Consider the following 25,458-nt stretch of genomic DNA (forward strand, 5'->3'; position numbering starts at 1 on the left):
TCTTATATAGACAGGCGTGTGGCTTTCCTAATCAAGTCCAATCAGTATAATCAAACACAGCTGGACTCAAATGAAGGTGTAGAACCATCTCAAGGATGATCAGAAGAAATGGACAGCACCTGAGTTAAATATGTCACAGGAAAGGGTCTGAATACTTAGGACCATGTCATATTTCAGTTTTTATTTTTCAATAAATCTGCAAAAATGTCAACAATTCTGTGTTTTTCTGTCAATATGGGGTGCTGTGTGTACATTAATGAGGAAAAGAATGAACTTAAATGGCTGCAATATAACAAAGAGTGAAAAATTTAAGGGGGTCTGAATACTTTCCGTCCCCACTGTATATGTATATATATATATATATTTTTTTTTACTTGATACTTATTTATTAGATTATTTTTGCATTAATTATTGTGTCTTGAATCTGTAACCAGTCTAAAACAATGTTTACATATGCCCCATGGTCTGCTGGTCTTTCTAGTTCCTCGGCCAGATTGCATATAAGCCGTTACTGCACATTATGTGTCAGGCCAGTAGAAGGAGCTGTATGCTCCGAGCGCGTAGCCTTGCTTCCTGTCCTCCCTACACTGAGGTCGGCCCTCTGGGTGATGTCATTTCCCTCCGTGCAGTCCACGCCAGGCTGCCTGGGTCCTCTCCACTTTCTGGTTTGGAATCAGCGCCCTACACAGTTCCTGACATCATCTATACACCTGGGAAACTAGATTGCTGGCACCCCTCGAGGAGGAAGTCTTTTATACAGATATGCCCTTGATTTCTGCTTTATGTAAGTGCATTACTTTGCGCCTTAAACATGCTATTTTAATGCTACACTTAGGTGCGCCTCCCTCCTTTCCTCAGTTTGGTGTCCATTAACCACTTAAGGACCGAGCCTCTTTCTGAGATTTGGTGTTTACAAGTTAAAAAAATTTTTTTTGCTAGAAAATGACTTAGAGCCTCCAAACACTATATACATTCTTTAATAACACCTTACAGAATAAAATGGCGGTCATTGCAATACATTCTGTCACACCGTATTTGTGCAGTGGTCTTAGAAGCGCACTTTTTTTGGAAAAAAATTCACTTTTTTAATAAAAAAATAAGACCGCAGTAAACTTAACCCAATTATTTTTTATATTGTGAAAGATGATGTTACGCCGAGTATATTGTAAACCCAACATGTCATGCTTCAAAGTTGCGCCCGCTCGTGGAATGGCGACAAACTTTTACCCTTAAAAATCTCCATAGGCGACGTTTAAAAAATACTACAGGTTGCATGTTTTGAGTTACAGAGGAGGTCTAGGGCTAGAATTATTGCTCTCGCTCTACCGATCATGGCGATACCTCACATGTGTGGTTTGAACATCGTTTTCATATGCGGGCGCTACTCACGTAGGCGTTCGCTTCTGCACGTGAGCTCAGTGGGACGGGTAGCGTTTAAAACTTTTTTTTTGTTTCTTATTTATTTTACCTTTTATTTTGAATTTTTACACTGTTCTTTAAAAAAAAAAAAATTGGGTCATTTTTATTCCTATTACAAGGAATGTAAACATCCCTTGTAATAGAAAAAAGGCATTACAAGATCTGGGGGTCAAACAGACATCAGATCTCATATTTACACTAAAATGCATTAAAAAAAAAATTAAAAAATTGAATGTAACTTAAAAAAAAAAAGTCCCTTTAAGAGCTATGGACAGAAGTGCCTTTTTGACGTCTCTTCCACCTTGCAATGGTATGTAGCCGGGTGGGGGCCATCTTCCCCTCACTTCCATGCCACATACGGGACAGGACACGATCGCCTCCACCACTGCCAGCGGCTCCTGTAAGCGGCGGAGGGCACCAGAGTGGCCCCTCTCTCGCTGCCGCCAATAAAAGTGATCTTGCAGCGAATCCATCGCAGAGACCAATTTTATCTTGAAGCGGACCGCCCACTGAAGAAGAGGATACCGGGGTTATGGTAGCTAGCTGCTGTCCTAACAACGATATTCCACTTCAAAGTAGTGACGTAAAATGACGGTGGGCGGTTCGTAAGTGGTTAACAGCTCTTCAGTTTAACACTTAAAGCAATATTTGCCGGACATTGAATGGCAACAGCATCTGGTGAGCTTTTTTCTTAAGGAAGCAGACGTGGCACTTTTCACTGTGGTGGAGGAGTATTGGTGTTGTAACATCTGTGTTGTTGCACTCATCTATCACATTCGAGTGGATTGGAATTGATATTCTTTGTTTGAGACTGAAAGATATTGTTTCACATTTATATGGACACATAATTATTTATATATATACTATGGGGGAGATTTACTAAAACTGGAGCACTCACAATCTGGTGCAGCTGTGCATGGGAGCCAATCAGCTTCTAACCTCAGCTTGTCCAATTAACCACTTCCGGACCGCCGCATGCCGATGTACGTCCAAACTTTGAAGGGGGATATCGTTGTTATGGCAGCAGCTAGCTGCCATAACCCCGGTATCCCCGTTTTCATGCGGCTGTCCTCTTTCTGATAAAAGTGGTCCCTGTGGCAGATTCGCAGTGAGATCACTTTTATCGGTGGCGGGAGAGGGGCTCCCCTTCCCGCCGTGATCCGGTGCCCTCCGCCGCTTACCGGAGCCGTCGGTAGCGGCGGAGGCGATCGCGTCTGTCTCCCTTCTGTGCCTGGAGACGAGTGAGGCTAAGATGGCGCCCACTCGTCTCCATGACACTGCTGGGCAGAAGCGACGTCAAAATGCCACTTCTGTCCACGCCTCTTAAAGGCATATTTTTTTCAATGTCATTTTTTTAAATGACTTTTTTTTTTATTGCATTTTAGTGTATATATGAGATGTGAGGTCTTTTTGACCCCAGACCTCATATTTAAGAGGTCCTGTCATGCTTTTTTCTATTACAAGGGATGTTTACATTCCTTGTAATAGGAATAAAAGTGACACAATTTTTATTTTTTTTAAAACGGTGTAAAAATAAATAAAATAATGTAAAATAAATAATAAAAATACATTTTTTTTTTAAAAAAAACCCCCGTCCCGACGAGCTCGTGCGCAGAAGTGAACGCGTACACGAGTAGCGCCCGCATATGAAAATGGTAATCAAAAACCACACATGTGAGGTATCGCCACGACTGGTAGAGCGAGAGCAATAATTCTAGTCCTAGACCTCCACTGTAACGCAAAACATGCAACCTGTAGAACTTTTTAAACGTCGCCTATGGAGATATTTGAGGGTAAAAGTTTGACGCCATTCCACGAGCGGGCGCAATTTTGAAGCGTGACATGTTGGGTATCAATTTACTTGGTGTAACATTATATTTCACAATATAAAAAAAAATTGGACTAACTTTACTGTTGTCTTATTTGTTTATTCAAAAAAGTGAATTTTTTCCAAAAAAAGTGCACTTATAAGACCGCTGCGCAAATACGGTGCAAAAAAAAAGTATTGCAACGACCGCCATTTTATTCTCTAGGGTGTTAGAAAAAAAAACACATATAATGTTTGGGGGTTCTAAGTAATTTTCTAGCAAAAAAAACTGTTTTAAACATGTAAACACCTAAAATCCAAAACGAGGCTGGTCTTTGGAAATAAAACCTTTAAGCCGATTGGTTTCTATGCAGAAGTGAGCCTGATTTTGCACTCTGCAGCTTTAGTAAATAAACCCCTATATGTTCATGGACACTTTCTTTATATTTTTTTGGAGCGCTACTGTGAAATGTATGTTGTTTCTATATTTTTCACCTTTTTGACATTTTTTTTTTTTTTTTTTAAGTAGCAGCACTATTATTTTATTCACACATCTTAATGCACAGTGCGCTTATATATACTTACTGTATTTGCAAAGTAATAGACTTTCTCTGGGTCTAGGGCTTCATTCATGTACATAGCTTCGAACTGTCCCTGATTTCCAGGGACTGTCCCTGATTTGTAGCAATGTCCCTCTGTCCCTCATTCCTCCTTATTTGTCCTTCATTTTGGTCAGATCTATATAGTTGTATACAAAATGTACTATTATCTTTCAAAAAGTGTTTCCCAGTGCTAAACCTTTCATCCAGTTTCTAAACTGCTGCATCTGTAAATTTCAGAAGCCGATATAAATGAATAAAAGTGATAAAGAAAAAAGCACTCGTGGGTTTAACTAATCATTTTTGTATATTTCACATTTAAGGGGGCGTGGCAGGGTGTGTGTCCTTTGCCTACAAATTCTTGCTAATAGGTGTCCCTTGATAGTACTATTCTTACAATGTTTTGTATTAATAATATGAGACTTTTTTAAACAATTTTTCTACAATAGATATCCAGCATTCAACTTCCCCCCCTACCCAACACATCAGGTCCAACACCACACTCAATACTCTCCTCCTTCTGCCCAGTTACCACCAATGAAGTTGAAAAAACGACTCTCCATGGCCCACCTCACTACCTCACTATTACTGTGACCACCTTCCCACTCTAGCCTCAACTCTCTAACCCACATCTTCAACCTCTTCCTTTCCTCCGGCACCTTTCCTTCCCCACTCAAACATGCACTGGTTACCCCATACTTAAAAAACCCTCACTAGACCCCACCTGTTTGAATAACTTAACACCCATCTCCCTGCTTCCATTTGCCTCCAAGCTCATCAAACGCCTTGTCCATGACCAAATGAGTCGCTACCTCATGGACAACAACCTTCTCAACCCCCCTACAGTCCGGCTTCCGTCCACAACATTCCACTGAAACTGCCCTACTAATACTCACCAATGACCTAATAACTGCTAAAACCAATGGCCATTACTCCATACTCATACTCTTAAATCTCTCTGCTGCCTTCGACACAGTTGACCACCTGCTCCCCCTCAGCAAATTACACTCCCTTGGCCTCCGTGATTCTGTTTATCCTGGTTCTCCTCCTACCTATCTCAGCGCACTTTCAGTATCATTTTATAACTCCATCTCCTCCGCTCCTCTATACCTCTTCTCTGGGCCAGTTGATAACCTCCCATGGCTTCCAATACCACCTCTACGCCGATGACACCCAGATCTATCTCTCCACTCCTCAACTCACCCCCTCGATCTCCTCACGGATCTCAAACTTACTGAATGACATCTCGGTATGGATGTCACACCACTTCCTCAAACTCAATCTTTCTAAAACTGAGCTTGTAATATTTCCTACTTCCCCCCCCCCCATGACTTTACCATTAAAATCAACAGCACAACCATTGGTCCCTCCACACATGCCGCCTTAACCTCCACAACATCTCCAGAATTTGACCCTCCCTGACTAATGACACCACAAAGAAACTTATTCACTCCTTGATTATTTCCCACCTTGACTACTGCAACTCTCTCCTTAATAATATAAAACTATTGAATCGCGCTATTGAGATACAGATGTGCATACAAGTGACAATCAGTTCACCTTTGAGATAAAATCCAAATAAATGTGTAAACATGGAAATTATATATTATATAAATTGCCATTATATAAATAAATAAATAGCAAATAAATAAATCAATCATCAAAAGTGCAATCTTGATGTGCAACAGTGAGAAAATTATTATTGTGAGTCCATATGTGAAAAATAGAACACCCGGGTGTTGATTAAATTGGAATGGAGGTCCTTCTGGATGAGGACAAGGTAGAAACAGAGAACAGCAGGGCTGAGGTGAGGTAGGGCAGGCTAGCAGGCGGCAGAGGCTCAGTGAGCAACTTTGCTTAGAACTCTTTACACTTCCGGATTACTTCAATCACGTGCCTCAGCTCGAGACCTGTCAGCTGCGCTGCTGTTGGCCGAGGGGACGTAACGCCCTTGTGCGGTCCGCTAATCAGCAGACTGCTTCGTGTTCATGAGTTTCTGGTAAGCGGCCAGTCACTCTGTATGTGGTGGTGGACTTAAGCACCTTGTCCTCATCCAGAAGGACCTCCATTCCAATTTAATCAACACCCGGGTGTTCTATTTTTCACATATGGACTCACAATAATAATTTTCTCACTGTTGCACATCAAGATTGCACTTTTGATGATTGATTTATTTATTTGCTATTTATTTATTTATATAATGTCAATTTATATAATATATAATTTCCATGTTTACACATTTATTTGGATTTTATCTCAAAGGTTAACTGATCGTCACTTGTATGCACATCTGTTGCTCAATAGCGCGATTCAATAGTTTTATATTATTTATTTTTGTGTTTGTGTTACATATAGGAATTCGCAGCTTTTATAATTTAATTTAATTTTCTTATTGATTACACAATCTCACTTATGCGCAGTTAATCCCCCCCCTTTTTTTCTCTCCTTAATGGCCTATCCTTAAGCAGGCTATCCCCCCTTCAGTCTAATTTGAATGCTGCTGCTAGACTAATACATCTCACTAACCGATCCATGACTGCTACTACCCCTCTCTGCCAATCCCTTCACTGGCTTCCCCTACCCCACCGTATAAAAATCAAAATGCTAACCACAACATACAAGGCCATCCACAACATTGCCCCATCTACATCACCAACCTCATCTGCAGATATCGTCCCCTCCGCTCCCCCCAGGACCTCCTGCTCTCTAGCTCCCTTGTTACCTCCTCCAATGCTCGCCTTCAGGACTTCTCCAGAGCCTCCCCCATCCTCTGGAACTCCCTGCCCCAGTATGTCCGATCAGCCCCTACCCTGTCCACCTTTAGGAGATCCCTGAAGACTCATTTATTCAGGGAAGACTATCCCACACCCACCTAACAACTATCCCCGAGCCACCCCCCATCAAATCATTCTCTGCAGCTATTAGCTTTTTGTACCACCACCCCCCTTCTTTTAGAATGTAAGCTCTATGACCCGGGCCCTCCTGTCCCTCCTGTCCCTTCTGTATTGAACTGTACATTGTAAAGCACTGCATAAACTCTCTCTCTCTCTCTCTCTATATATATATATTTTTTATCAATAAAAAATATGCCCATAAAATCCCATTTTTTGAATGTCTATTCTATGTATAGGTGTCTCTTGTTCCCATCTCAAAAAGTTGGGAGGTATGCATATGGGCGTACCTATCTATCCTTACACCCGCATGAAGGGGCATCTTTGCCCGCATGAGATGCACAGGTGTTCCACACATCTGCATGCAGGCAGTCCCATTCATTTCTATTGGGATGCAGGGGCTGCATGGACACAGCTGCTGGTCTCAATTTGACAGCCATGTGGCTGTTTTTCCCCAAATGCACCAACACCCACCTGGCTGTAAAATTGGGGCCAGCAGCTGTGTTCATTTAGCCACTGCGTCCCAATAGATATGAATGGCAGCTGCATGGAACACCTGTGCATCCCATGCAGGTGAAGACAGCCTTTCACATGGGTGTATGAATAGGTACACCCTGTGTGAATGAGGCTTAAAGTGGTTGTAAACCTCTCTGTGTCACTTATACCTATAGGTACACCTATAATGAGGCTTATCTATAAGTACTGAAAATATCTCCGAAACGTGCGCCGTTTAGGAGATATTTGCTGTACACTGCACCGATGATGTCACCGGCGCATGTGCTGTGAAGAAACGGCCCTCAGTGCCGTTTCTTCACTAGCAAGTGACTGGCGGCTCCCACGCGCATGCGCGGGAGTGACGTCACGCGTCTCTGGCCAGTCACAGAGCCGGGGGTCTGCAGCCCCGGAAGGAAGAGGGGCAAACATGGATGTGGCCACCAGCAGGGACAGCGCGGGCTTTGTTTGTGGGTGAATGCCACATAATGGGCTAGTATGCGTTGTGTACTAGCCCATTATGCTTTTACTTTGCAGGGAGAAAAAAGAGGAAGTAAAACCCATCAGGGCTTACTTCCTCTTTAAATGGTGCTCAGCACACAGCAATACATTTTCTGATGAATGATAATGCTTACCATAGTTTGGGCATGTAGGACTATCTCCTCCTTTGTTACATGTTAGCTGCAGCAATGACCTGTCAGCGCCATATTCCCGGATATAAACCGTGGGATGTAAAAAACGCCAAAAAACTTGATGCAAATCTGCGTGTTGAAGGGTGTCCTGTTCTGAATGTTGTCCATATTTCAAGTAAATACGATTAAAAAAGCCGGCTTTTACGTAAATAGGGTCAAAAAAGCGAGTGTGACTGATGGATTTAGTAGACCAAGGTTGAACAACGCCGTGTGCCTGGAACAAAGTACAACAGAAAAAGGAGTTATAAACCACATCCAAATGTCAGTGGTGTAGAAAATGGAAAATTGTATACTCACCTTTCCATAATTTTCCTTTGTTGACGCATCTTCATGGCAGCACACACTGGGTTTTGACTCCGCCCCCACAACCTGACAGGATTGGTTAACTATAAATTTAAAGGGGAGACACCCCCCCTGCATTCTCTGTATATATCATCATAAAACGGGGTGGGGTTCTGTGTGCTGCCATGAAGATGCGTCAGGAAAGGAAAATTACGGAATAGTGAGTATACAAATTTTCTGTTTTCCTGACGCCTTCATGGCAGCACACACAGGGAAATAACTCACCAGTCGGGTGGGTGCAAGAAAATAATATTTATTCCTTATAATGCAGAAGAATTGGCTCAAACACCGGATCTACCAAAGTCTGCCAAAGCTAAGTGAGCAGAGTCCACTCTATAGTGGGAAATGAAAGTGTGTCTGGAGGACAAAGTCGCTGCCCTGCAAATCGTCTCTGGTGAGACTCTGCAATATGCTGGCCAGGAGGTAGCCACTGCCCTGGTCGAGTGAGCCCTGATGTCTTCAGGAATTTCCAGATTATTATTATTATTATTATACGAGATTTATATAGCGCCAACAGTTTACGCAGCGCTTTACAATGTATAAGGGGGACAACACAATTACAGTACAGTTCAATACAGAAGGTACAGGAGGGCCCGGCTCGTAGAGCTTACATTCTAAAGGGAGGGGGTGGTGGTACAAAAGGTAATAGCTGCAAAGAATGATTTGATGGGGGTGGAGTATTGGGGTGGAGGGTGGAGATGTTGAATGGAGTATTAAAAGGAACCGAATGGTTAATGCTGCGCTCGAAAACAATATGTAAAAAAATTGAAATAAATCAAATCAGTGAAGCTGCCAGCACCAAAAAGTCTTATACAAACTCAAAACAGCGAAAAAACGTGAGAAAAATAAAAAATTGAAGTTCATGTCAAAATATTCAGAAATGGTGAAAAAAAACTAAAAAAGGGAAAACTAAAGTCCCAATGTCTGTATTGTAAGAAACTGAGAATCAATATTTCATGCATAATAAAGTGAACCTATTAAAACAATGTGAAACTCTGTATATGGCAAATATATGATACAAGTGCCAAAAATATGATTGAAATGAATTCCATAAAATAATTCAAGTGAATGAAATCAAAAAATCATGAAATTCCCATGAATACATAAACTCATATAAATCATAAAGATTATTGAAGTGAATGAAATCAGAAACCTCAAGAATCTATATATACCAACGGTGGAATAAAGCACAATCAAAAAATGTGAAAAAGGAAGAAATTATTTAAAACTAGAGCAAAGTCCCAAATGAAGATAAACAGTGATTCAGAAGGTATCCATGTAAGTATGAAGACACAGTGTGGGCACGAAGTTGTGACGAAAAAGGCCCTTCCTCCAAGTAAGTGTTACACCCAGAGTGAGTATGTAGTCTCCTTACCCGCAGAAATTACCCGCAGTTGCCACCTTCGGGATGAAGTGGTCTGAAGGTCTCAGTACCACTCTATCAGGAAAAAACACTAAGTAAGGCTCCGATGCCATCGGTGCTTGGATCTCAGATACGGTCTTTGCTGATGTAATTGCGATGATAAAAGATAGTTTCAGAGTTAAATCCCACAGTGAGATTAATTCAGATGGAGTAAAGGGAGGATTGTAGAAGGCCTTGAGGACTACTGAGAGGTCCCATGATGGAAAAACTAGTTTCTTGGGAGGTTTGATCTTCAGACAGGCTCTCAGGCATTGGATTACCAGAGGGTGTAATGCCGATCTGGTGCCTGTTTTGGCAGACAAAGCAGATACTTGTACCTTTAGGGTACTTGAGCTTAAGCCCTTGTCAACTCCTGACTGGAGGAACTCTAAAATTTGAGGAGGCTCTGAAGAAACGGGATTCCATCCCTTCTGCTGGGCCATGGAAAAGAACTTCCTCCAAATTCTTGTGTAGATGGTGTTGGTGGTAGTTTTCCTGGCTTGCATCAGGGTTGATATTACTTCCTGAGAACAGCCTTGTTCCCTTAACCTAGCCCTTTCAACTTCCAGGCCATCAGATGCAACTTCTCCGGAGCTGGGTGTAAGAATTGGCTTTGAGATAGCATATCCAGGGTTATCGGAAGAGGAATTGCAGGCTGAAGGCTGAGTTGCAACAGGGTCATGAACCACGGTCTTCTCGGCGATCGTGGAATTACAGCGATTACTGTAGCTGAAGATCTCCGGAGCCTGGACAGGAACCTCGCAATTAGCGGGGTTGGAGGGAATATGTACCCCAACTTGAAGTTCCATGGGTGAATTAGACAATCTACTCCCTCGGCTGATGGGAACGACGCTCTCGACAGGAACCTCCGACACTTGGCATTCACAGGTGTGGCTGCTAAGTCGACTTCTGGCATTTCCCAAGTCTTCGTAAGAAGGGAAAATGCCTGGAGGCTCAAGGACCATTCGTTGTTCGAGAGTGTCTCTGGACTTAGGTAGTCGACTAACATGTTCTGTGCCGCCGGGACATATACTACCCTCAAGTCTGTTAGGTGTGCCTTTGCCCTTTTCAAGATAGGATGGACTTCCTCCATCAGCGTGTGACTCTTGGTACCCCCCTGCTTCTGGATATAGGACACTGCCACTCTGTAGGGATGAGCTTCGTGTTCGAGTCGAACCCATGTTCGACTCGAACATCGGCTGTTCGATCGTTCGCAGAATTGCGAACTATATGGGCCGTTCGCGCCAAATTCGTGTGGTGCGTCACGGCCCATAATTCACTGCGGCATCGCAGTGCATTGCTTGCTGATGATTGGCCAAGCATGCACTATGACCCGCATGCTTGGCCAATCACAGCGCCGCCTTAACAGAGAGCCATAATTGGCCAAAGCCAAGGAGGCTTTGGCCAATTATGGCTCAGGGGATTTAGTACACGCCCCACACTATATAAGGCCGCCTGCACGGCGGCCCTGTGTAGTGTGTGTTCCGGTGTGCTTAGAGAGAGAGAGAGACAGTGTCATTTCATTTGAGTTAGCTAGATTAGGCAGGACAGTCAGTCAGTTAGCTGCACTTAAAGTGTATTGTGTATATATATATATGCATCCCAGGTGTTGCATATATATATATATATATATATATATATATATATATATATATACACTGTATTCAGTTTAGCTAGATCCGTTCCTGTTATCTTCTAGACTATTTACATTTAGTGCAGTGCGTCCTGCTCACAGTGTTCAGCTAGATCCGTTCCTGTTATATTCCTACTGACAGGCAGGCTTGTCTTGTTACAGTATTTTGAAGAAAATTACTGGTGATCTTTTGATCCTATTAGTACCACAGTCAGGCAGCTAGACTATTTACATTTAGTGCAGTGCGTCCTGCTCACAGTGTTCAGCTAAACCTACAAGTAAGTGGGGTGCGTCCTGCTCACAGTGTTCAGCTAAACCTACAAGTTAGTGGGGTGCATCCACCTCACAGTGTTCAGCTAAACCTACAAGCTAGTGGGGTGCGTCCTGCTCACAGTGTTCAGCTAGATCCGTTTCTGTTATCTTCTTACTAACAGGCAGGCTTGTCTTGTTACAGTAAATACAGCTACCTGAAGAAAATTGCTGGTGTTCTTTTGATCCTATTAGTACCACAGTCAGGCAGCTAGACTATTTACAGTTAGTGCAGTGCGTCCTGCTCATAGTGTTCTGCTAAACCTACAAGTTAGTGGGGTGCGTCCTGCTCACAGTGTTCACCTAAACCTACAAGTTAGTGGGGTGCGTCCTGCTCACAGTGTTCAACTAAAGCTACAAGTTAGTGGGGTGCGTCCTGCTCACAGTGTTCAGCTAGATCCGTTCCTGTTATCTTCTTACTGACAGGCAGGCTTGTCTTGTTACAGTATTTTAAAGAAAATTTCTGGTGTTCTTTTGATCCTATTAGTACCACAGTCAGGCAGCTAGACTATTTACAGTTAGTGCAGTGCGTCCTGCTCACAGTGTTCTGCTAAACCTACAAGTTAGTGGGGTGCGTCCTGCTCACAGTGTTCAGCTAAACCTACAAGTTAGTGGGGTGCGTCCACCTCACAGTGTTCAGCTAAACCTACAAGCTAGTGGGGTGCGTCCTGCTCACAGTGTTCAGCTAGATCCGTTCCTGTTATCCGTCCCTGTGAGGGCTTACAGTGTTGTGGCCACAACAACACCTAAGGCCCAAATTTCTGCTGAGTATATAGGGCAGGACCCTACTTTCAAACAACTAACTTACAAACGACTCCTACTTGCAAACGGAAGGAGACAACAGGAAGTGAGAATAAATCTACCCCTAGGAAGGGAAATTCTCTTCTGTAAGAGTTAATATGGGAAAAACATTTCTCCTTTCTACTGATGCTTTCCAATCCATTGGGACAAAAAGTGAGGTGAAATCTTCTGAAGAGGAGGAAAGACAGCAAAACAAATGTCACAGGGGTGATAACCCTTCCCTATGTTTTCCAAAAAGCTTAAAAAAGATTTTTTGGCTGGAGCTAAACACGTTAAAAATGTACCCGTTCAAAATTACAAAGAGATTCTACTTAACAACAAACCTACAGCCTGTATACTGCTGTTCAGAGTATATAGGGCCTGGTGGCCCCACACCTTTCCTTATTTTAATTTGGGTGTGGGGTTCCCCTTAATATCCATACAAGACCCAAAGGGCCTGGTAATGGACTGGGGGGTACCCATGGTGTTTGTCTCACTGATTTTCATCCATATTGCCAGGACCCGACATTACATTAAACCCGCAAGCAGTTTTAAATGAGATTTTTTCCTTTAAAAATGACATTTGGTGCAGGGACTGTTCTAAACATGGGAAACACGCGTCACAGGCATACTATAGACACCCCTCAGGTACGATATTTAAAGGAATATTTCACTTTTTTTTTTTTTACTTTAAGCATCATTAAAATCACTGCTCCCGAAAAAACGGCCGTTTTTAAAAGTTTTTTTTGCATTGATACATGTCCCCTGGGGTAGGACCCGGGTCCCCAAACCCTTTTTAGGACAATACCATGCAAATTAGCCTTTAAAATGAGCACTTTTGATTTCGAACGTTCGAGTCCCATAGACGTCAATGGGGTTCTAACGTTCGTGCGAACTTTCGGTCCGTTCGCAGGTTCTGGTGTGAACCGAACCGGGGGGTGTTCGGCTCATCCCTACCACTCTGTTGTCCATACGTATGAGCACATTCTTCCCCCTCAGGACTGGTTCAAATGCCATGAGAGCCTGGAAGGCTGCCCTGAGCTCTAGTATATTTGATACTACACCCTGGGCCTGGAACTGCCATTGGCCCTGAGCTGCTTGCTCACGAAAGTGGGCTCCCCAACCGTTTTGACAGGCATCTGAAGTGACTACTTCCGGGTCTGGGGGAATTATCGGTCTGTATCTTTTGAGGTTGTTTGTGTGTGTCAACCACCATGCCGATTGCTTCACCGATCTGGAAATGGGAATGGTCTGATGCATCGATACTCCATCCCACTGCTCTAGAAAGGAGATTTGCAGGACTCTCATGTGCCACTGTGACCAATGCACCATGGCTAGAGATGCGGACATGGACCCTAGCACACTCAAACAGGCTTTGGCTGGTAGATGCCTTGTTGACAATAATTTCCGCATCTTCTGTATTAAAGGCTGAACTTTCTCTTGAGGGAGTTGTACCCTGTTCAATTTGGTATTCAGATCTGCTCCCAGAAATACCATATTTTGTGTGGGTTGCAAACTGCTCTTCTTCCAGTTGACTAGCCAACCAAAGTCTTGGAGAGTCGTGAGTAGAATTCTCCGATGACAGAGCAGAGTTTGCCGATTTTGTGCTAAAAGTAGGATATCGTCCAAATAACGGTGAATTTACAGTCCTTTTTCTCTGAGGAACGCGACCAAGGGTAGCAGGACCTTGGTGAACATCCTGGAAGCCGAAGAGATGCAGAATGGGAGGCACTGGAATTGGAAGTGACACTGGTTGATGGCGAATCGGAGAAACTTCTGAAAGGCGGGATGAATTGGGATATGTAGATAAGTGTCTGACAAATCTACTGATAGCATCCAGTCGCCCAGGTTCACTGCCAGAAGTATGGACTGGAGGCTTTCCATCTTGAAAGCCTCTATTTTGATGTTCTTGTTGAGGTTTTTCAAATCCAATACAGGCCGTAAGTCTCCTGTCTTCTTTTTTACCAAAAATAAGGTGGAGTAGAATCCCCTCCCCTTTTGACATGATGGAACTTCTAGAATTGCTCTTTTTTGCTTCAATTCTGCTACATATTTTATTAATAACTTCCTTTTGTTTAGCGAGGATGGCAGTCTGGTTGGTTGGAAGTGATTTCCTGGGAGTCTGCCCATAAACTTCCATTTGTGTCCAAATTTGATTGTGGATAGTGTCCACAGGTCCTTTACATGACTTGACCAGATCTGTACGAAGATTTTGAGCCTGGCGCCCACCTGTGCCAGGTGGGCGGGTGAATCCTCAAAAGGACTTCTTCTGCGCCGCATACCCACCAAGCGTTTGCTGCAGGACGGGTGTGGCGGCTCTGGTGGTGTGATGAAGGTGACCGCCTGCAGTGTGACCGACTATGACGGGAGCCGCTGTGGCGTGAGCCGCTGTGGCATGAGCAGGTATGTCTTCGGTGGCAGGAGGAAGATCTTGAACTGCTTCTGTGGGACCTCCTGCTTGAAGCATGACTTGATCTTCTCCCATGCCTGGAACTTGCGGCTCTTGACCTGGTAGGGCTGCCAAAAACGCAGCGTTAGTGGTCCGGCATTCTTTTTTCTTCAATACTTACCAATGACGGGTGGCCTCTTACCTAGTTTGCTTACCTAGGCTGTGTTTTTAAAACTGGCGCCGCCGTCGCGGCAAAATGTTTCTCACGCGCATGCGCAGTAGTGCCTCAAGCGTCCCGGCGCCATCTTGGAGTAGTGCATAGTCTTTCATTAGAATTACCCAGCTCAGCACATGCGCAGCGCGGAAGAGAAGTGCACAGCGGCCATGACATCTCCACGGGCAGTGGAAAACAAGGACCAGCAATCCAAGCAGGGAAAAAACACTAAAAGGAGAAAAGGACAGGAAAGATAATAGTGGAGACCACTGCAAAAACATGAAGCTTCTATAAAGCTTACTGTGCCAGATATCCAGACACCCCCCTGAAACCACCAGAACGGGGGTTCCCTCCATAGAAGCTCCTTTAGAGACTGTACAGGAGGGACTTCCAAACAGGAGAGGATTGAACCTGCTGGGGCGAGTGCGGTAAGAGGCTTTTTCTTTTCTTTGGTCTTGCAAACAGGAGAAACCTTGTTCATCCAATCTGTCAGGTGAGGATAAAAAAAGAGAATGCAGCGGGGTGTCCCCCCTTCAAATTTATAGTTAACCAGGTTATGGGGGCAGAGTCACAACCCAGTGTGTACTGCCATGAAGGCGTCAGGAAAAAGGAGTTGCGGGTGTGACTGGGCCCCTTCTTGACCTGCATTCAACTCCCTCTTGACCTGCATTTGATCTCCATCTGACCTACATTTGACCTCCTCCTGAACAGAATTTCACCTCTATTTGAACTCCTTCTGATTTGCATTTGGTACCTTTTGACCTGCATTTCACCTGCAGTTGACCTCCTTCTGACCTACAATTGACCTGCAGTTAAACCTCCTCCTGACCTACAATTGACCTGCAGTTGACATCCACCTGGCCTACGATTGACCTGCAGTTGACCTCCTCCTGACCTACGATTGACCTGCAGTTGACTTCCTCCTGCTTTGCATTTAACCTCATCTGAGCTGCATTTAACCCCGTCCAGACCTGCATTTGATATTTATCTGACCAGCATTTGACCTCCTCCTCACCTGGACTTGATCTTTTCCTGATCTGCACTTTACTTCCAACTGACACACATTTGATCTCCTCTTGACCTGAATTTGACCTCCTTCTGACCTGCATTTGACCTCCTTCTGACCTGCAGTTCATCTCTGTGAGTGCTCAGTGTGGATAGTGTGGGTGTATGGTGTGGATGAGGTGGAGGCACAGTGTAGATCAGGGATATGCAATTAGCAGACCTCCAGCTGTTGCAGAACTACAAGTCCCATGAGGCATAGCTAGACTGACAGCCACAAGCATGACACCCAGAAGCATGATGGGACTTGTAGTTTTGCAACAGCTGGAGGTCCGCTAATTGCATATCCCTGGTGTAGATGGTGTAGATACAACATGTGAATAATGTGAGGGCACAGGAAATACTGGTGACTAGTCCTATGCCATCTGCTTGCCTTTTCTTGGGCACAGCGATCACAGTTTAGTTCCGCCTAATTTAACATAGTACTAAATTATCTCTTTTTTAATGAAAACAATCTGAAATTGATGTGAATGGCATATCCATGGAACCTCTGCAAATAAGTGTTGAAATTATGTGTATTATTACTTATAGTATGAAGTGTACCTATTTAACATGATAGCATGTGGGCCAATGCTATCACCGAGAGGTAGTGAGTGAAAATGTGATTGTATGGGAAAATGCCATATCTAAGTGTAGAGTAAGGGGAAATATAAAGGTGACTTAATGTACCCCAACCTATGGGGGCTACATGTGAAATAAAAACCACACACCAAAGGAAAGGATGAAAGGGAAAGGAAGAAAATTCTACCATAATACTACCTGGAACTCCTAGGCCAACACACATGGTCCAAATTGGTGCACAATGTCCAAAGAGGCCAGCCACCACAGAGAACATCTGTGACCTTGTGCAGTGAAAAAAGAGAGAATCATGCCTTTCAGACCAGTGTCTATCCTTGATGCTCCCTGATGGGAGAGCTCCTCACTGTGTTCAACAGCCCACATACACATATACATATAATATATATATATATATACATTGCGGACAGAAAGTATTCAGACCCCCTTACATTTTTCACTCTTTATTACCGTATTTATCGGCATATAACACGCACTTTTTTCCCCTGAAAATCAGGGGAAAATCATGGGTGCGTGTTATAGGCCGATCCCCCCTCAATTTTGTGTGATCGGAGCGATCGCCGCCGACATACACAGCCATGTGTAAATTCAAATATGGCGCCTAGACTGCAGGGACTCGGCGGAGCCGAGATACACATACCCGAGAGTCCTCGGCTTTTCTCGGCACCGCTTACAGTCCCGCCCATAGGGCGGGACTGGGCGGGACTGTAAGCGGTGCAGAGAAAAGCTGAGGACTCTCGGGTATGTGTATCTCGGCTCCGCCGAGTCCCTGCAGTCTCGGCGCCATATTTGAATTTACACATACGCTGTGTATGTCGGCAGGGATCGTGGCGATCCCACAAAGCTGCACTGGGGCAAGGCTGCACTGGGGCAAGGCTGCACTGGGGCAAAGCTGCACTGGAGAAAAGCTGCACTGACAAGGCTGCACTGGAGAAAAGCTGCACTGACAAGGCTGCACTGACATGGCTGCACTGACAAGGCTGCACTGGGGCAAAGCTGCACTGACAAGGCTGCAATGGACACTGGGGCAAGGCTGCACTGACAATTCTGCACTGGGGCAAAGCTGCACTGACAAGGCTGCACTGACAATTCTGCACTGGGGCAAAGCTGCACTGACAAGGCTGCAATAGACACTGGAGCATGGCTGCACTGACACTGAAAAGGCTGCAGATGGACACCAATAACGCTGCATTGATGGGCATTTTAATGTAAGTTTTTCTTCCTTAAACTTTACTCCTAAAAGTTTTTTTCCTTAAAATTCCCTCCTAAACTTGGGGTGCGTGTTATACGCCGGCGCGTGTTATACGCCGATACATACGGTATATTGCAGCCATTTGCTAAAATCATTTAAGTTCATTTTTTTCCTCATTAATGTACACACAGCACCCCATATTGTACACACAGCCCCCCATATTGTACACACAGCACCCCATATTGTACACACAGCACCCCATATTGACAGAAAAACACAGAATTGTTGACATTTTTGCAGATTTATTAAAAAAGAAAAACTGAAATATCACATGGTCCTAAGTATTCAGACCCTTTGTTCAGTATTTAGTAAAAGCCCCTTTTGATCTAATACAGCCATGAGTCTTTTTGGGAAAGATGCAACAAGTTTTTCACACCTGGATTTGGGGATCCTCTGCCATTCCTCCTTGCAGATCCTCTCCAGTTCTGTCAGGGGGGATGGTAAACGTTGGTGGACGGCCATTTTTAGGTCTCTCCAGAGATGCTCAATTGGGTTTAAGTCAGGGCTCTGGCTGGGCCATTCAAGAACAGTCACAGAGTTGTTGTGAAGTCACTCCTTTGTTATTTTAGTTGTGTGCTTAGGGTCATTGTCTTGTTGGAAGGTAAACCTTCAGCCCAGTCTGAGGTCCTGAGCACTCTGGATAAGGTTTTCCTCCAGGATATCCCTGTACTTGGCCGCATTCATCTTTCCCTCGATTGCAACCAGTCGTCCTGTCCCTGCAGCTGAAAAACACTCCCACAGCATGATGCTGCCACCACCATGCTTCACTGTTGGGACTGTATTGGACAGGTGATGAGCAGTGCCTGGTTTTCTCCACACATACCGCTTGGAATTAAGGCCAAAAAGTTCTATCTTGGTCTCATCAGACCAGAGAATCTTATTTCTCACCATCTTGGAGTCCTTCAGGTGGTTTTTTAGCAAACTCCATGCGGGCTTTCACGTGTCTTGCACTGAGGAGAGGCTTCCGTCGGGCCACTCTGCCATAAAGCCCAGACTGGTGGAGGGCTGCAGTGATGGTTGACTTTCTACAACTTTCTCCCATCTCCCGACTGCATCTCTGGAGCTCAGCCACGGTGATCTTTAGGTTCTTCTTTACCTCTCTCACCAAGGCTCTTCTCCCCCCTCTCAGTTTGGCCGGACTGCCAGCTCTAGGAAGGGTTCTGGTCGTCCCAAACATCTTCCATTTAAGGATTATGGAGGCCACTGTGCTCTTAGGAACCTTAAGTGCAGCAGAAATTTTTTTGTAATCTTGGCCAGATCTGTGCCTTGCCACAATTCTGTCTCTGAGCTCTTCAGGCAGTTCCTTTGACCTCATGATTCTCATTTGGTCTGACATGCACTGTGAGCTGTAAGGTCTTATATAGACAGGTGTGTGGCTTTCCTAATCAAGTGCAAGCAGTATAATCAAACACAGCTGGACTCAAATGAAGGTGTAGAACCATCTCAAGGATGATCAGAAGAAATGGACAGCACCTGAGTTAAATATATGAGTGTCACAGCAAAGGGTCTGAATACTTAGGACCATGTGATATTTCGGTTTTTCTTTTTTAATAAATCTGCAAAAATGTCAACAATTCTGTGTTTTTCTGTCAATATGGGGTGCTGTGTGTACAATATGGGGTGCTGTGTGTACAATATGGGGGGCTGTGTGTACAATATGGGGGGCTGTGTGTACAATATGGGGTGCTGTGTGTACAATATGGGGTGCTGTGTGTACATTAATGAGGAAAAAATGAACTTAAATGATTTTAGCAAATGGCTGCAATATAACAAAAAGTGAAAAATTTAAGGGGGTCTGAATACTTTCCGTCCCAGCTGTATATGTGTGACAGAACCCACTGTCACTGTGTGTTTTGGAAGAGGCTGTGGGCTCGCCTCCTACCCACAGATTATGGCCCAGCAGAGAACGGGAGATTTGGAGGGCTATTTGCCGTCTCCCACCACCTGGAGAAGATGCCACCTGCAGACATTTGTGTCCGCGGTTGCCGGTTCATCGGAACCGGGTGAACACGGTATCTGTGGCTGGGCTTGTGAAGTCGTTTCCGGCTACCTAAACTAATTGGCCCGGCTGGTCTAAATATAAACTTTTATTTTACAAACAATGTACTTTTAGCTGATAAATGCATATACAAGATGGCGGTATTCCCAAAGCGTGGGGCTATGAGACTTGGGGACAAAATGGCATTGAGATAATGTAATGTAATGCTACATCCCCCCCCCCCCCCCTCTTGTTGCTCTGTTTAATTGTGTTGGGTCATGGCATGTAGACAAAAGGTCTGGACTGGAGACACATCCCAGCAGGGGATGTGTAAGGAGGGGCTGCCTGTTTATCATAATCCCTTCATGTGTTTAAACTGTAGTTTCTGTTTCAAGGTACAAGTGTTGAGTTCCCATTGGTTCTTCCTTGTCCCCTACCCCCTCTATGACAAGGTTAAGAGAAGTGTCCCTAACTGTGTTTAAAGGTGTATTTTTTGTATTTAATAAACAATCTATGCTCTGCATGTTTAAGCCCTCAACACCTGTGTGGCTTGTCTCGTGATTGAGGGGTTAAAGGCTGGTTATGGCGAATCTGCAGGCTGCGGGTGCATTTGGAGGACAGGAGGCACAGGTCTGGCGGAGATGCCCAGCAGGGGTATCCGAGATCCGTCACAGTGGTGGCAGCAGTGGGATGTCTCCTGCAGTCCGGGACATCCAAATCACCATCGGGATTCAAGATCTGGGCAGCCGCCGAGGAGCGATACGAGGACCGGCCAGCAGAGCGGAGTCCGGGAGGAGGCTGGACGGCATGCGGAAGCAACATTGGGGACCTCTCGTGCATGGTACTGCATCCAGTACATCTCTTGTGGAGGAGGGAAGGATCTTCCCCTGATGGTGCCACTCGTGGCTTGGCATCTCAGAGTTGCTGGCGGATCACATCCCCCCAGCCGAGCATGGTGTGCCCTTGAGTATATTATACAAAGTTATATTGTATTGTGCTGTTGTATGTTCATAGCATTATGCTGCAGAATTGTTATATGTGTGTGTGCTCGGAGGTTTCAGTGGGAAGGTGCTCAATATAGCTGCTGATTGGTATTGGGTACCGGTCCCACTGTGCACCTGTTTGCATACGCTATCTATGGTGATCCTTGGATACAGTTTCACATTTACATTGACTGTTATATTGCCATTTACTGTCTCTGAGTTATCACACTGTCTATTGTGTCAAACAAGTCTATCAGTAAACTGCTTAAATGGTTAACTTACAATTTGTGTGAGACTCTATCTATTACTACAGCTGGTGAAGTGACGGGTTCCAAGGTTATGGTAAATATACTGTGTGTTGTACCATTACTGTATTTTTCATTACTGGAAAGTCTCACACTAACATCACCATACAGGTGTGCCAGAGGGGTTGAGTCTGTTCTTTGGGTTGATAGGCAGAGTACAGGATTATACATTCATCAGCAGCTCCTCAGGGGGTAAGTGCTACATATATATATATATATAGGGGCGGGGATAAGCATACCCAGGTACTGTGTGCACCTGTGCCTCATCTCCTAATCTCATACTTAGATGTTTTTTTTTTCCTATGTGTAGGGCTTCCCTTTGAACACACGAGGGAGCAGTTGTTCCAAAACGACACTGTAAGCTGAGGGCATGAAAAAATAAAAATTGAGATATATACATACAGTGGAACCTCAGATTACGAGCATGATCCATTCCAGGAGTATGCACATAATCCAAAGTACTCGCATATCAAAGCGAGTTTTCCCATTGAAGTCAATGGAAACGAAAATAATTCATTCCACATTGACTTAAATGGCATGCAATACCGCATGCGGCCAGAGGCGGGCGGCACCGAAGAGCCTCAGAAACGTCCGAAAAGGCCCGAGCACAGTTCGGCGGACCTCGGCAAACCTCGGAAGAACTCCATTCACGAGCCTTTCCGAGGTTTGCCAAGGTAAGCCGAACTGCCCTTGGGCCTTTCTGTGCATTTCCGAACGCCGACGATCGTCGACTTTTGGCTCTGCTCGGCTCCGGCGCCCCCCACTTCAGGCCAAAAGCGGTACTGCACACCGCTTTTGGCCAGAATCCTGCTCGTTTTGCGAGACAACACTCGCAAACCGAGTTAGGATTTTTAGAAATACAGTGCTCGGTTTGCGAAACGCTCGTTAAACGCGTTACTGGCAAACCAAGGTTCCACTGTATATATATATATATATATATATATATATATATATACAAATATATCTCTGAGGGGAGTATATGTACTTAGGTTTAATCAAGGGTGACCACTGTCACGCTGGCGAAAAAATGGAGGGGAGGCGCCATCACCCAAGCAGGATAGTCCGCTCGCCAATAGGCGCCAAACTCCCTCACAGTAACGCCGATGTCATCACACAGCACCTGCACATTGACGCCAATGTGCGTGGGTCACATGTATGGCACAGGGGCCAGAAGGCAAAGAGAGAAGGGGAGGACATCCGGTGCGCATCGCAGCTCCCGGGACTAGGGAAAACAACCAGACAAAACCAGCCCACATCACTCACAGACAAACAACATGGAATAGTGAACATGTGAAAGGCTCAGCATACTGATGTAGACTAAGCAATGATTGCTCCCCTAAACCTACCCAAATTGAGACCCAGGTTGAATAATAAGTCAAAGTGGATCACACCTGTACTAATGCTGTAGGTAATTGTGTAACAACATGAAAATTACATATTAATCCATTGCACATGCTTCCATCCCTTAATTGCACTTGGGGGAAAGGGGAGATTTGGGACTTTATATGAGGCATAGGACCCATAGGTACAATGCCTCCATCCCTGTTTGACAATTCATTGAAGAAAGAGGTTTGGGACTTTGTATGACTTCATACAAAGTCCCAAACCTTTTTCTTCAATGAATTGTCAAACAGAGATGGAGGCATTATACCTACGGGTCATATACCTCATGTGAAGTCCCAAATCTCCAGATTGCATGTTTTCTACCCAACCCTGTTTGTAGTTCGCAGGGGATGGTGACTAGCGTCCAGTTGCAGATCAAAAGAGGTTGAACCTTTTTGGCCCTCTTAGAGATCTTTAAGATGCAGTCCATTCAAACAGTAAAACCAGATGGCTGGATGCTACTGCTGGCTCGTCAGGATGCCTATCCTCACATCCCAAATTTTTTTCTTTCCTTCCAAAATAAGTAAGTTTGGCGATCAGTTAGATGTAGCTCCACTTTAACAGCCTTTTCTTTTGGCTTATAAATATCTCTGAGAATGTTTGCAAGGGTCTCAGTGCCGTGTCAGCTCCACTCAGAGAACAGGTTTGTCACTACCTGGATGTCATTCTTCTTCTATCCAGAGGACTGGAACAATTGCTATCGCACCAAGAGGTTCTCATATATACCCTGCAGAGATATGGCTGGGTTATCAACTTCCAAAAAAAAAAAAAAGGGGAAAGCAAAGCCAACTTTCTCCAACCCAATGATTTGTGTACCTGGGGGTGCTCTGCTAGTTCCTCTGTTTGGCTTCCATCAGAGAAGGTGGTGACAGGCAGGAACAGAATTCTGAGGACAGATAATTCTGCTTGTTTGATGGCTTCTCAGTGCCTCAGTCATCTGGGCACAACGTCGTCATGCATACCGATGATTCCTTGGGCGCATGGGCACCTGCGCAAGTTTCAACTAGGATTCTTAGCGCAAGGGAGGAAACAGGATCTAGCACAGTTAATAACAGTGTCGCTCAGTATGAGTAGCGGTCCACGTAATGGGAAAGACCTTGAGGAAGTTACAGCCCGTTAGAACCATTAGACTGAACCATTAGACTGGATAATTGTTACGAATCATGTCTGCAAGACAGCCTGGAAGGTGCACTGCGAGGGACTGTCGGTCAAGGCAAGCCGAGATTCCCAGCCTAGGAGGGTAGTCTCGATTGCGCTGAAAGTTCAAATAGCCCTTTTAGCACTTTGGCCTTGCTACACAGAATCAAGGGAAGACCTTGCAGTTGAGCAACAGGGCAGCAGTTGCCTATATTCAGCCCCAGGGAGGAACTCGCAGCAATATGCTATTGAGAGAGGTGAAACCCATAACATCTGGGATGGAAGATCACCAGCAAATTCCAGAAGCAGTTTACCTCCCAGCGCATTTTTGAACATACAGGCAGACTATCGTGCAAGCTTCCCAGAGCACAACGAGTGGCTCTACGTCCCAGGTCTTCTCTGAGCTGGTCCACAGATGAGACCTATTGCAGACAGACCTCTTCGCTTCCCACAGTAATTACAAACTTTGGGTATGTCTGATCACCTTGTACCCCAAGGCACAGGGGCAGGGGGCAGATGCTCTGGTCTCTCCTTGGGGCAGCAATCTAGCCTATATATTTTTCCCCCAACATCTCTCGTAATGAGATTCCTTTTGAGTCTGTCAAGGGAGAACATGATTGTCATAGCCCATCCTCCATATTGGTCAGGAAGCCCTCAGTTTTCCCTGGCCATTCATTTCAGGATACAGAAGACATTTCCCCTCCACAACATATGCAGACTGAGACTGCAAGCAGGGATGCTAAAAGGGGAGGCTGGGCAACTCAGGTTTCTCCAGATTCGCTCCAGAGTGATCTTTACCTTGTTGTGTGAAAGAAGGCACGCTACTTTCAACATCTATGCCTAAATCTGGAACAAGTTTGCATTTTCTCGGTAGAGCGAGACATTAATCATACTGCCCCTCCGGTGACAGCTGTTCTATACTTCCTCTAGGCCGAATTGGACATGAGAACAGCATGCCTACTCAAACTTTACGGAGTAGATCCAGGTGCCTTGTCATCAGGGGACTTTGTAGGAAGGACTATTCAGTCCTCTGTCCCATCCTAATTAGAAGATTGGTTTGGCAAGTAGAACCCACCCTGTCAGCTAGTTATTTATCACTAGTATGCTGCCATGTTGGTTTCAGGAAAACCAAAAATTGTATCAAATACTTACCGTAATTTTCCTTTCCTGAGGCCAAACCATGGCAGCATACGGACCCACCGTGTACGTTTCGGTATGTAGCTTGTTAAAAAGAATGGGGGGGGGGGGGGCTAACTAGTCCTTTTTTTATGCCATTCACTGGTCCTGAGAGAGTGGTCAAGAGGTGGAGCTCTATAACTTGTATGCTGCCATGGTTTGGCGTCAGAAAAGGAAAAGTACTGTAAGTATTTGATACAATTTTCCATTTTTTGTGTTTTTATTTTATCGGTGAACTTACCCAGTTAAAAGTTGGAAAAGGTAGACATGAAAAGCAGTAGGAAAAACAATACGGAGTCTCATTTTTAACTGTTACAGACATTTTCCTTTATCCTTCCCTGGTGATGGAGCATACATCAGCTGGAAATCTGTGATGGGCTAAAGTTTGGATCTAGGACAGAAAAGGACAGAGTTCATTTAGTGAGATTCTGGAAAGGAAAAACGTATACGTTAATTGCTAACAAGTTTTTATTATTTAGTTTTTCATTGTACTTTTCAGGCTAGTTTACACTTGCTTCAAAACAAGGCTTTGGACACACTTTGTAAAGCTCTCTGAATGCCAGTCAAAGCTCCTGTCATCAAATAAAATGGTTGTTATCTTACACCTTGCTTTTGCTTTATCTCCAGTTCAAAAATT

At 44.6% G+C, this 25,458-nt stretch overlaps 1 protein-coding gene across 1 annotated transcript in view; it reads right to left on the reverse strand.

The window, feature by feature from the left end:
• LOC141126838 (uncharacterized) overlaps positions 1–25,209 on the reverse strand; it is a 37,229-nt gene extending 12,020 nt beyond the window's left edge. The window contains exons 1-2 of the mRNA XM_073612837.1: positions 25,063–25,209; positions 7,844–8,114 (exon numbers count right to left, since the gene is read on the reverse strand). Coding sequence (XP_073468938.1) covers positions 7,844–8,114; positions 25,063–25,143 — 352 coding nt within the window. The 5' untranslated portion in view covers positions 25,144–25,209. The remainder of the gene's footprint in view (positions 1–7,843; positions 8,115–25,062) is intronic.
• Positions 25,210–25,458: the final 249 nt, after the last annotated feature.

The sequence above is a fragment of the Aquarana catesbeiana genome, linkage group LG01 (genome assembly GCF_042186555.1).
Source record: "Aquarana catesbeiana isolate 2022-GZ linkage group LG01, ASM4218655v1, whole genome shotgun sequence".
Taxonomy (NCBI): domain Eukaryota; kingdom Metazoa; phylum Chordata; class Amphibia; order Anura; family Ranidae; genus Aquarana; species Aquarana catesbeiana.